This window comes from Xenopus laevis, chromosome 6L, assembly GCF_017654675.1.
Source record: "Xenopus laevis strain J_2021 chromosome 6L, Xenopus_laevis_v10.1, whole genome shotgun sequence".
In the NCBI taxonomy this organism is placed as follows: domain Eukaryota; kingdom Metazoa; phylum Chordata; class Amphibia; order Anura; family Pipidae; genus Xenopus; species Xenopus laevis.
The window spans coordinates 23,631,954-23,645,134 of NC_054381.1; the positions used below are offsets into that span (position 1 = coordinate 23,631,954).

A 13,181-nucleotide genomic window follows, 5' to 3' on the forward strand; every position below is an offset into this window, starting at 1 on the left:
GGTTGTCATTATTATTTGTCTTTTTCCCCTAGACACTGGAAAACAAATATTAAAAAATATTTAATTTTTTTTATCAACATGAATTTATATACCTAACCACTTGCACTGGCTCTATACTTTGTTTTTGTTTTTTTCATCCAAATTTTCACTTTGCATTTGACATTTTTTGTCAATTTTAATGTTTAATCTTTTATATTTTTATCAACTTAATTTGTTTTTCAAAAAATAAATTGTATTTCTTTCACATTTCCCGGGCTATAACAGTGTGCATTTTTGCTGTAAAGTTTTTATAATACCTAAAGACTATGATTCCGTTTTACTGAATTTTGAGGTTTTGTGTATACATTGGAACCCCTATTATGTTTTAAGATTTCCTGGAATTAATGCCATTTTGATGCGGTCCCATTCAGACGAGCTGTGTTTTTTCTTTCCCAGATATCATGGTTTCCTGGAATTCACACTGTTTTGCCTTGGTCTCCTGGGAAACGTAATATTGTGTTTATAAATATATTAGGGTTGCACCGAATCCACTATTTTGGATTCGGCCGATCCCCCGAATCCTTCACGAAAGATTCCGCCGAATACCGAACTCGAAATTGCATATACAAATTAGGAGTGGGAAGGGGAAAACAGTTTTTACTTCCTTGTTTTGTGACAAAAATTCACACGATTTCCCTTCCTGTTCCTAATATGCATATGCAAATTAGGATTCAGATTCAGTTCGGACAGAGAGATTAGCCAGAATCCGAATCCTGCTGAAAAAGGCTGAATCCTGCCCGAATCTCGATATATATATATATATATAGATATATATATATTCATATATAATCATTATTTACTAATTATTATTGAATGTTTATAAGAATGTTAGATAAAAATATCAATACATCCGTTACAATTTACTCCTAAGCATTTTTCAACCATAAACAAAATGATTTATATTGTAATTGCCGTTAAATATTAGTTTAAAAACTGTTTATATCCTCAAAAGTAAAAAGAGCAATGGAATGTAAATGGTCAGTTCTAGACAGAGCAACATCTCAAATCATTTCTTTTCTTAGGAAATTACATTTTCATCCATAATGACCAACAGTCACAGTTGTATGCATGAACACTTTAAGAAAACTATTTAAATATTAATGGATGTAAATTGTAAAAGTGCTTCGACTAACTCGTTCATTTTTTAGGGTTACATTTCTTTTAAAGCTGCAAACCACATTTTTTTTATGTGACTGTTAAATGGAAGCATATTAAGAAAGTGATAAAAAAAAAATTAAATATGCGGTTTCCAAAAGTATTCAGCCCTTGCATTTAAATATTTAATTTTGTACATTTATTTCTGGCAGATTTTCTCCATGTTATTGAGGTTAGTTGTAAGATACTTGTGCTTCTCAATTTCTAAAGAGACTTACAGACTCTCAGTTGGAAGGAGATCAGGGCTGGGACATGGTCCATTTGTAGGACACTTACTTTTGTGTTCTTGGCCTTGTTTGGGATCAGTGAGATCAGCTGAAAGGTGAACAAGGTATTATTGCTGCAGAGGGTGGCTGTAAACAGATTCAAGTGCTGGTGCATATATTTGAGTGTTTAATGTGAATTAAAATCGTTTTTTTAATCAATTGTCATATTAAAAAATTAAATCTGAGTTTCCGTGCTTTGAGAAATACAAATATCATAGAGAGCACAATATACATATGTGGACCAGCATTCCGAATCTTTTCAAATCAGCGATTTATTGTAACTTTACTTTGATAAACACCGAAATGTTGGATACACGAGTGATGGTACAATAAATCGTTGATTTGGAGTGCTGGTCCATTTTGGAAATTGTACACAACATTTGACCAAGCACCCACAAGTGAATTGAGGAGTAAGAGTGCAGGTACTTTTAAAACTTACATATATGTATGTGTAATGGGGCCATCTTCCTTAGACTTCATTTTAATGAAATAATTAAAAATTTAAAAAAAAATTATTTCTTTTTTCTCTGTAATAATGAAACAGTACCTTGTACTTGATTCCAACTATATAATTAATCCTTATCGGAGGCAAAACAATCCTATTGAGTTTCAATTCATATATATATATATATATCTCCAGTGTAGAGCAGCAGTTGCTGATTACATCACTATATGTGCCTGCATGGCAAGTTCCAGGTTATTATACGAGCAGCAGCCTCCAAGGACTCCTACGGGCCAATGAGCCAAGTTGAATTCAGTGCAATGGCACATTTACTAGGCGAGGCGGTAATCTCTCAGCAGAGGCATTCGCGAGTGGAACTATAAAAGTGTTCTAGCATTAGGCAGAATATTTCAAGTGATTGCTTTTGCAATATGGTGGCACCGCACAAAATACACACGCTCTCTTGTTATTCTTCGGGTTGAACTACATGCCAAACATTTTTTCCACCTGACTTCATATATAACACTTCAGCAGACGCTAATGATGACTTGGGTAACTTCCCAAGTTAGGGCTCCACCGCGTTACATTAGTGTCCGTGTGCCATGTGTATATTATATAATATTGCTTTAGGCCTTAAAGGGATAGAGACACGTGCAGAATAGTTAATTTTTGAGTTGATTTTATAAAGAAAAAATCATGCCCCCTGCTACCATACCGTGTTGCTGAGCGACACCCTTTAATGCTGCATATTATGATGTAAATTATAGGTGATTCACTATTTACAGACGTGTGCATGAAGAATCCACTATGTGTGTATGCTGTATCATATTCATACCAGGGGGCTAAAGCAACACACCATATAAATCGCCCCTTTTGTCAAGTCTTACTGTATTGAAATAAATGCAGGATTAGACTAAGTGCTTAATCATATTTCCGTTATTGTTTTTTCAGATACATGAAAAATTGCATTACTATGAGAAGGAGAACCCCATGCCCGTTATCCACAGCGCTACAGCCTTGGCAGAAGAAGTAAGTATGGCCTATGTATGTTTGTTAGCCTGACCGCTTGCCCTGTGTGCTATTCCTGTCTCAGTAGGAACATATGAAAGTCATTCACTGGGTGCAAGCAGCAGTGCTGAAAAGCTTTCCATAAGTGCTGTCAGCGGCGGGTCCAGGCTGACTTTAATTTGCTTTACATTCAAGCTTAAGTAAAACCAATGCTTTCTAGGTGTGTTTAGCTTGTTAGCAATTTAATTAACATCGCAGCTTCCCATTCTGCGGGGAGAGCCAGGCTGGTCATTTAGCAGCAATGAAGGGAAAGAGACAGACAGGAAGAATGCTGTAGACAAATACAGAAAGACGGAACATCTGTTTTAATGAAGGAGATAAATGACAGTTAGTAGCGCAGGAATAAAGTGCAGAAAAACATTGGGGGGGACCTGTCCGGGGCCTCCACTTGCGCCAGCAGTCATTCATGCGCAGGATAGCTTTCCAAATCATTGTCATAGCCTAAAAAAGTCCACTCAGCAAACAAGTTTTTGACAGTGATGGAGTAGTCAATTTCCTGTACCCATAATTCTGTTAAACGCCAAAAAAAATCTGCTTGTCATCTCTTACTACTGCTTTTATTGCCCGTTTGAAAGAAATAGTGTGTAGTGTCTGACTAGAGCGTGCACACCCTGGGGTGATCTCACATTCACTTTATTAGTATTATTATTATTATTAACATTTATTTATATAGCTTTAGGATATATGTTCTTCTAAAGTTTATCCAGTGACTTATACAAGTATGGGATCTATAATTCGGAATGCTTCGGACCTGGGGATTCTAGATGAGGGGTTTTCCATAAAATTAATCATCAATATGTATTCACCATACAATATATTTTGTAAAGAAAATGAGTGGCCACACTCATACCTACATTCTTCTGTTCTGGAAGGAATAGTTGAATTCTTGCTTGGCACTATGTGGCACCTACTTGTAGGGTATTATTTATTTAAGTCTGAATACCAAAAACTCTAATTTTTCTGGTTTATTTTTACTATAAAATCCGAATTTTAAGTGGGAAATTTTTTTTTTTTTCGAATTTTTAAAGATTTATTATACCCCGAGGATGGAAAAAGTCAGAATCTGAAAGTTCTCAGACCTGCTAAGGTTGTATATAAGTCAATGGGACTATTTTCAGGCAAAAATCTGAAAAATTCTGGTTTTTCAGGCAAATACCAAAAAAAAATAGATTTTCACTTGATTTTATCGAGTTTGTCCCCGATCCAATTGAATCGTCCTTTTTTTTTTATTTCTTTTTTTTTATAATAAATAAGGTCACATTGTGGATTCTAGTTTGGTCTGACTTTTGTATTTTAAAAAAATTAGAGAAAATCGGATTTTGATAAATAAACCCCGTAAAGTATCTTTCAGTCATCCCAACACTTGTTTTATTCAAGTAAGGCCTTACCAAGTTCCTGTCTTTTCACATTAAGGCCATTGGCCTTCTATACGTGACTGCATTTTTCATTGCATCCAACACATAAAACAAATCCCCACTCACCTTCCCTCCCTGAGTGTCCCGAGGCCTTGGGGTCGCGCTTATTATGTGTGCATAGAGTGTGAGGCACATAAAGCAGCACAGTGCAAACTGGCAAAACATTGATTGGGACCATTTAATGTTTAAAGCAAAATAAGATGCCAAAAAGCACTTCCAAGGGAGACATTTCTGTGCTAGTAATTCCTTGTTATGAGCATAAGTATGTTTAAGTCAGATTGTATTACTTCTAGGGAGACACATCAATACTATACATTAAATTCAGAGCATTAATGTGCATTACCAGTGCCTCGCTCAACTGGCGATGTTTTATAGAGCTAGATCTTTCAGAATCCATGAAGAATCCCGTTTTCCAGTTCTTGGCGAGGAATTCACGCAGATTAAAGAAAGTGGTGACTGTCCAACACAAGATTAAGAAGCAAAACATTATGTACATTAGCAAGCATAAAACACAGGGAAAAAAACAAAATTTCTACCAGATGACGACTTTGCACATCTTTTGTTACATTTTCTTAAATCAACATGAAACGCTGCTGGTGAAATACGTTCCTTTGGATGAAGTGTTTGGATGAGAGATGCTGGATGCAGGCGCTGAGCTGTTGCTAAACTCAGATAGGGAACATGCAATTTTGTGGGTTTTTTTTATCTCTATTAACAGGTTGAAAACCAGGAGAAGCTGCTATGGTATGGCAATGGAGTGTGATGGCAGTAAAGCTAGAATGTGGATGGGTTAATATTTCTTCCACTGAAATAAACTCAAACAACTTTTTCGTTCTGAAGCTTTAAATGTAAGACCCTGGATTTTAAAAATCCCACCTAATCCACAATCAAGTGAATTTATAGTTCCATTCCACTTGTGGCTCAGGTTTTAGTTCCAGCTGTGGTTTGGTCGGGTACTTCATAAAACATTTTGTGAGCTTCTTATGCAAGTGCATGCAAAAGTTATTACAAACTCTAGACTAAAGAGACACGAGGGTCCATCAACACAAGGGAATAGCAACAAATGTCTAAGTATGGGGCAGAAGCTTCCACTTAGAATCACAAAACATTTTGTGAGCTTTTTATGCCATTGGATGCAGACGTTATGACAAATTGTAGACTAAAGAGGCATGAGGGTCCATCAACACAATGGCATAGGAGCAAATGTCTTAAGTATGGGTCTGAAACTTCCACTCAGAAAGATGTTTCCTTAAAGACCACAGACCCCCCTCAGTAGAATAATCTAAATCTCAACAGTGGGACAAGATATGGAACCAGTTTTTGAAAACAAAACTTTAATCATCTTGACATGTTCCTTTACAGTGTTGTCAGTTAAGTTTAACTCCATTTAATTTATACTTCATTTGATCTTCAGCAAAATCCGCTGGGACACAGTATTGATACAGGTAGTAGTAAGTTACTGATTGACCAGAACCTTTCCAGTTATTGGTTGAGTGAAGAATGAAGTGAACTTCAGAATGTCTAGGCTTTAATGTATAATATGAAATCTAGAGAATTAAATTTTGCCTAAGAAGTGCATACACTGTGGCAGTTTTGGAAGTTGTCCTTTTATTATATTTTGTTCAGCATTAAGCTGCACTATCAGCTTATCTTTGCCTTGGACAAGAGGCTCAATGTACCTCAGGCACCTGTAGAACCAAAACACCTGTTGAACACCTCTCTGGTTTGATTTTGGGCTTGGTTAGATACTACTTGGAATAAATAGAAAATCTGATTAGCCAAGGATCTCAACCAAGATAATTGCAGATCTGCTATGACCTTATGAACACCTTAGGGTTGTGTTCAATCAGATTTGGGTGATCATTGAGTGATCAGTGTGGCTTAGTATAGGCTCATTTGGTGACCCAGCACCATGCATAAGCGACCAGCTTTTAATAATACACTCATGGCATTCCTTCATTCTTCCTTAAAAAAAGGCAGATATCATTGCTGGTTTTGATCCCTCTTGCCTAAATTCCTGTCTGTGTGTGGAGTAAACTAACTGGCATTCTATCAGAATCTGGGTATATGTGTTGCAAGGCCCACATAAGTTGTTTTGGAGATTGCCGAAAAATCATATTTGTTTGTAAATTTGGTCCACCACAGATGTTGCTAAATTATCCAGCGATCTGTTGGTTTGGCCATTGGGGGCTATACAAGGGGCTCTGTACATTTGTGGGTAGCTTTCCTCTTTGCAGTACTATGAAGTCTTAAAGATAATAAATATCATCCAATTATGCTCTTTTGAAGCAAAGCATATTGCGCCAGTAGACCATGAGACTGTGATGCACATAAATCATTGCCCATTGCTTATGGCTATGTGGTTTATAGACAGTATTTATTGGTTGAGGCTGAGTCTTCACCTGTTGAAGATGACTTAAATGAAGACTGTTTAATAGTGATGGGCGAATTTATTCGCCAGGCGCGAATTCGCGGCGAATTTGCGCGATTCGCCGCCAGCGAATAAATTCGCGAAACTCCCGCGGAAAAAAAAAATCGCCGGCGTCAAAAAAAATTTCCGAAAAACGGACGCCGGCGTCAAAAACGGACGCCAGCGTCGGAATAACGGGCGCCGGCGTCAAAAACGGGCGCCGGCGTAAAAAACGAGACGCCGGCGCCGTTTCGCGAATTTTTCGGCGAAACGGCGCAAATTCGCCCATCACTACTGTTTAATTGTTTGGCTCCTTTTTCATCCTAGATCATTTTGTTGGGGACCTGTCACCCTAAGAAACGATTTAAAATGCTATTTTATGATGTTAGTCAAGCAGAATAGACTTCACTTGTACTATATAGATTATTTTCATTGTTTCTTTTAGTCTTGGAAATCACAATCACATCAAGCAGGCAGCAGCCATTTTGTGAACACTGTTATTAAGGAAAGCTTTAGATCACACCAAAATCTTATTTATCTGCCACAATGGGGGACCTCATGCCCATGCTACACTTTTAGATGTTGAGGAGAGAGGGGGATGTAGGGATGGTAGTTACATCTAGGAAGTGCACAATGGAAAGTGTGCCTAAGGCATAGAGGAAGGGCAGTCAATATATGATTGAAAGCTGAAAACTTTAAAATGAGTTTATAACCAGTATGGATGTTTTTTTTAAAAAAACAAAACATTATTTTGGTTTCATGTTTAATTTTAAGAGGATTTTTGTTATACAGCTTTTTATGTAACATAGTAACATAGTAAGTAAGGTTGAAAAAAGACACATGTCCATCGAGTTCAACCTTTTTTTTTTTTTTTTTTTTTTTTTAAAAAACTACCTATCTGCCTGTTGATCCAGAGGAAGGCAAAAAACCCATCTGAAGCCTCTCCAATTTGCCTTAGAGGGGGAAAAATTCCTTCCTGACTCCAAAATGGCAATCGCACTAGTCCCTGGATCAACTTGGACCATGCGCTATTTCCCATAACCCTGTATTCCCTCACTTGCTAAAAAGCTATCCAACCCCTTCTTAAAGCTATCCAATGTATCAGCCTGTACAACTGATTCAGGGAGAGAATTCCACATCTTCACAGCTCTCACTGTAAAAAACCCCTTCCGAATATTTAGGCGGAACCTCTTTTCTTCTAATAGGAATGGGTGACCTCGTGTCAGATGGAAAGACCTACTGGTAAATAAAGCATTAGAGAGATTATTATATGATCCCCTTATATATTTATACATAGTCATCATATCACCCCTTAAGCGCCTCTTCTCCAGCGTGAACATCCCCAATTTGGCCAGTCTTTCCTCATAGCTAAGATTTTCAATACCTTTTACCAGCTTAGTTGCCCTTCTCTGTACCCTCTCTAATACAATAATGTCCTGTTTGAGTGATGGAGACCAAAACTGTACGGCATATTCTAGATGGGGCCTTACAAGTGCTCTATACAGTGGAAGAATGACCCCCTCCTCCCTTGACTCTATGCCCCTTTTAATACAGCTCAAGACCTTATTTGCCCTTGATGCTGCTGACTGGCATTGCTTGCTACAGCCAAGTTTATCATCTACAAGGACTCCAAGGTCCTTTTCCATAATGGATTTGCCTAGTGCAGTCCCATTAAGGGTATAAGTGGCTTCGATATTTTTACATCCCAGATGGATGACTTTACATTTATCAACATTGAATCTCATTTGCCACTTAGCTGCCCAGATTGCCAGTTTGTCAAGATCATGTTGCAAGGATGCCACATCCTGGATGGAATTAATTGGGCTGGATAATTTTGTGTCATCTGCAAACACTGATACATTACTTACAACACCCTCCCCTAAGTCATTAATGAACAAGTTAAATAAAAGTGGACCCAATACTGAGCCCTGGGGGACCCCACTAAGAACCTTACTCCAAGTAGAGAATGTCCCATTAACAACCACCCTCTGTACCCGATCCTGTAGCCAGTTTCCTATCCACGTGCAAACGACTTCATTAAGCCCAACAAACCTTAGTTTAGAAAGCAGTCGTTTGTGGGGCACAGTATCAAACGCTTTGGCAAAATCCAAATAGATCACATCTACTGCCCCCCCACTGTCCAGAATCTTACTTACGACATCATAAAATGCAATCAAATTCGTCTGACATGACCTATCCTTCATAAAGCCATGCTGATTGTTGCTCATAATGCCATTCATTAGGACAAAATTTTGAATGTGATCCCTTAACAAGCCTTCAAATAATTTGCCTACCACAGATGTCAAGCTTACTGGCCTATAATTGCCAGGCTGAGATCGTAATCCCTTTTTAAATATTGGAATAACATCAGCTTTTCTCCAATCCATAGGCACCATACCAGATGACAGTGAATCTGAGAAAATCAGAAATAAGGGCTGGTCTAAAACTGAACTAAGCTCTCTTAGAACCTGGGGGTGTATGCCATCAGGCCCTGGAGCCTTGTTTACATTAATTTGTATGAAAGCTTTTTGAATCATATCCTGAGTCAGCCACTGACTAGATTGAGCTGAACCATTCGTGCAGTTATTAAGTGAGCCTGGGAACCCAGACTCCTCTATTGTATACACTGAAGAAAAGAACTGATTTAACACATTTGCCTTATCTGTATCTGTTACAACCATACTGGTACCATTATTTAATGTCTGGGTGAAAGGTCCCCCCTAAGATATGGGTAGTTCCATAAATGCAAAAGTGAAAGTTGTGCACTATATTCTTTAAGCAATCTGCATATTCATGTTGGCTTGAACCTTGTAGCAGTAGGTACCATTAAAACCTTTACTGCTTACAAAGGAACATCTCAAGAATTACATAAAAAGCATTAAAAATCATTGTGGAAACTTTGCTTCTTTAAAATTACACTAGGTTGTTTTTCTGTTCCTACTACTCTACTAGCAACTCATGCTGTGGTCAGAGGTATCAGGAAATTCTGCACTATGCAGGGTGCCAGTGGCTGCTATGAGTCTGCAGCCACTGGGAATTTCATCATAGAATTCTTGGTCACTGCCAAGGATCAATTCATTCACAACACTCACTGTTCATTTGAAAATAGTGTGCTCCCAATATGCTTTAATTACTTTGATTTTTATTTCTGCAAACCTTTTCAGGACATTAGCTGGGACACATTGTAGACTAGTTTATCTGCTACCCAGGAATAGTACTAAAGCTGCTTCTTTGTGTTGACTTCTCACCAGAGCAAACTACAGAAGACCACATAATGCTACAACATGAATTCATGACCACTCATGACCACAATAATGCTACAACATGAATTCATGACCACAATAATGCTACAACATGAATTCATGACCACTCAGAAAACCGAAACCGAAAAACTCTCACATAAAACATGATAGTGTTGAACAAAACAGCCATTGATTGGTTGTACAAACTCAACATCCAACATAACTCATTTGATGCTTTTGAGGGCTGATATGGGTTTAAGGGCCACACCACTAAGGAGCACATTGTGGAGATTTTTTTTTTAGAGTTAAAGACAATCCATTCTTGAGCAAGACTGTAAGTTCTTCTTTCACTGACTCCCCAGGGCCATTTTCTAATAGATTAAGGACATTGAAACATTTTGTGCCTCAAGCTACTAAAGCTTAAGGCACTAAAGCCTTGAACTACTACAGATGCATTTTTAGTAGCTTAAGGCACAAAATGTTTCAATGTGCTTAATATATTAATTAATTATGGGTTGAGTGCAGAGGACCTCTTGTATTTGTCTATGTGAATTTTGTGGTCACAGCCTCATTGCACCCACACTTAATGTTTTTAAGAATTAGTGGTGAGCACACCTTTCCCTTGTTTGTTATAGTTTACACAGGAGCAGGGGGCAGCTCCATGTTGTAGCCCCACCCTTCCCAACTATAGTCAGGTGATCCCACTGGTGTCCAATAAAAGGACAACCAAGTTTGGGAGTTTTACTTTGAAAGCAGCAAGTAAGTTGCAGTTAAAACTTGTAAAAATGTTTAATGAAGCAATAGAATTCTTAATGAATTAGATGCAAGTTGAGTGTAGGACTGGCTACACCAGGGATGACTTCGATGTAGTTGGCCATCTTAAATATATAAAGGGGGTGATGTAGTAAAAGGCACTAAGTTTGCCCAGGAGCAGTAACCAATCAGAAGCTAGAATTTACTGGTCACCTGTTTAAAAGCAAAGATCCTATTGGTTGCTATAGGTTACTGCTCCTAGCCAAACTTAGTGCCTTTTATTGCATATGGGGGATAGTCTTCTAATATATAGTTCACATCACCCAGCTTTTATAAACACTTTCTATCTCTTTCTCAATAAAAGTTAACATTACCCCTGCCTGGAGTTTAATAGCCCATGGTGCTTCTCCAGCCTTAAATACTACAAACCCCCCTTTGAGCGTTATATACATGAACTTCAGTACATACCCAATAGATAGCGTCTGCATTTCTACAACATGTTAGTCTTTACAATTTATCTCCCCATTTTCTTGGCTCGGCCACAAACCGCATGTTACTGTAACCTCTGTAATACCTGTGTAGGCTAGAAATGAAATACGTTATGCCTGTTCATTGTTAACCTAATGTGCTGGCAACTTACACAGAACCCATTCATCCACATATACATCATTTGTTATAATGAGCAAGTCTGTCCAACCTGTAAAAGGAAGACTAATGCTTCTTGGGAAGCAATAGCAAAACAGCTTTGCATTACTGTTGTTGTGCTTTAGCTTTATGGTGTGGGCAAAACACCACTGGAAATATCTCCCTTGCATAGATCATTCCTTCTCTCTCTCTGGGTGTTGCATTATGTCCTACATGAGGCAAAACATGTCTTTGTTTGATGTGTCCATGAGAAGACCTCTCTATTGGGTGTCGCTGATGAGAGGTTGTGGGCTCACTAATTCTCTTTTAGTATAACTCCTGATGCTGTTGTACAATCTTATCTAGTTTTCCCTTTTGTAGTTGACCAGTGCAGTCCTTACAGTGAACACTCCATGAGGCAACTTTGGAAAGCTGAACTAACAGCAGTGCAGCTTTGGACTCCAGTCCTTAAGAGGAATATAAATGAGCTGGAGAGAGTGCAGAGACTAAGTGCAACTAAACTGGTTAGAGGGATGGAAGACTATGAGGGTAGACTTTCAAGTTTGGGGTTGTTTTCTCTGGAAAAAAGGCATGACATGATTACACTTTACAAGTATTAGAGGACATTATAGACAAATAGCAGGGGACCTTTTTACCCATAAAGAGGATCACCGCACTGGGGGCCTCCCCTTCTGACTAGAAAAAAGAACTTTCATTAGAAGCAACGTAGGGGGTTCTTCACAGTCAGGACAGTGAGGTTGTGGAATGTACTGCCGGGTGATGTTGTGATGCTGATTCAGTTAATGCCTTTAAAGGGATACTGTCATGGGAAAAAAAAATTTTTCAAAATGAATCAGTTAATAGTGCTGCTCCAGCAGAATTCTGCACTGAAATCCATTTCTCAAAAGAGCAAACAGATTTTTTTATATTCAATTTTGAAATCTGACATGGGGCTAGACATTTTGTCAATTTCCCAGCTGCCCCAAGTCATGTGACTTGCGCTCTGATAAACTTCAATCACTCTTTACTGCTGTACTGCAATTTGGAGTGATATCACCCCCCTCCCTTTCCCCCCCCCAGCAGCCAAACAAAAGAACAATGGAAAGGTGACCAGATAACAGCTCCCTAACACAAGATAACAGCTGCCTGGTAGATCTAAGAACAACACTCAATAGTAAAAACCCATGTCCCACTGAGACACATTCAGTTACATTAAGAAGGAAGAACAGCAGCCTGCCAGAAAGCATTTCTCTCCTGAAGTGCAGGCACAAGTCACATGACATGGGGCAGCTGGGTAATTGACAAAATGTCTAGCCCCATGTCAGATTTCAAAATTGAATATAAAAAAAATCTGTTTTCTCTTTTGAGAAATGGATTTCAGTGCAGAATTCTGCTGGAGCAGCACTATTAACTGATTCATTTTGAAAAAAAATTTTTTTCCCATGACAGTATCCCTTTAAGAATGGCTTGGATTATTTTTTGGACAGACATAATATCAAAGGCTAATGTGATACTAAACTCTATAGTTAATATAGATATGGGTATATATAATTTATGTGAATGTATGGAGGGATGTGTGTATGGATGCTAGGTTTTCATTTGGAGGAGTTGAACTTGATGGACTTTGTCTTTTTTTCAACCCGATATAACTATGTAACTTTTATGTTCCCCCACCAATGATTCACATTATTACCAATGGGAAATCATTGGAGGAGATTTAGTCACTCTAGATAGAGGAGATTAATCGCTGGGCGACTAATTTCCTTG

At 38.2% G+C, this 13,181-nt stretch overlaps 1 protein-coding gene across 5 annotated transcripts in view; it reads left to right on the top strand.

The window, feature by feature from the left end:
- Positions 1-13,181, top strand: part of LOC108718775 (MAGUK p55 subfamily member 7) — a 215,484-nt gene that overhangs the window by 122,528 nt on the left and 79,775 nt on the right. For all 5 annotated transcript variants that reach the window (XM_041565831.1, XM_041565832.1, XM_041565833.1 and 2 more), the window contains exon 6: positions 2,854-2,931. In XM_041565831.1, the coding sequence (XP_041421765.1) occupies positions 2,854-2,931 (78 nt within the window). The remainder of the gene's footprint in view (positions 1-2,853; positions 2,932-13,181) is intronic.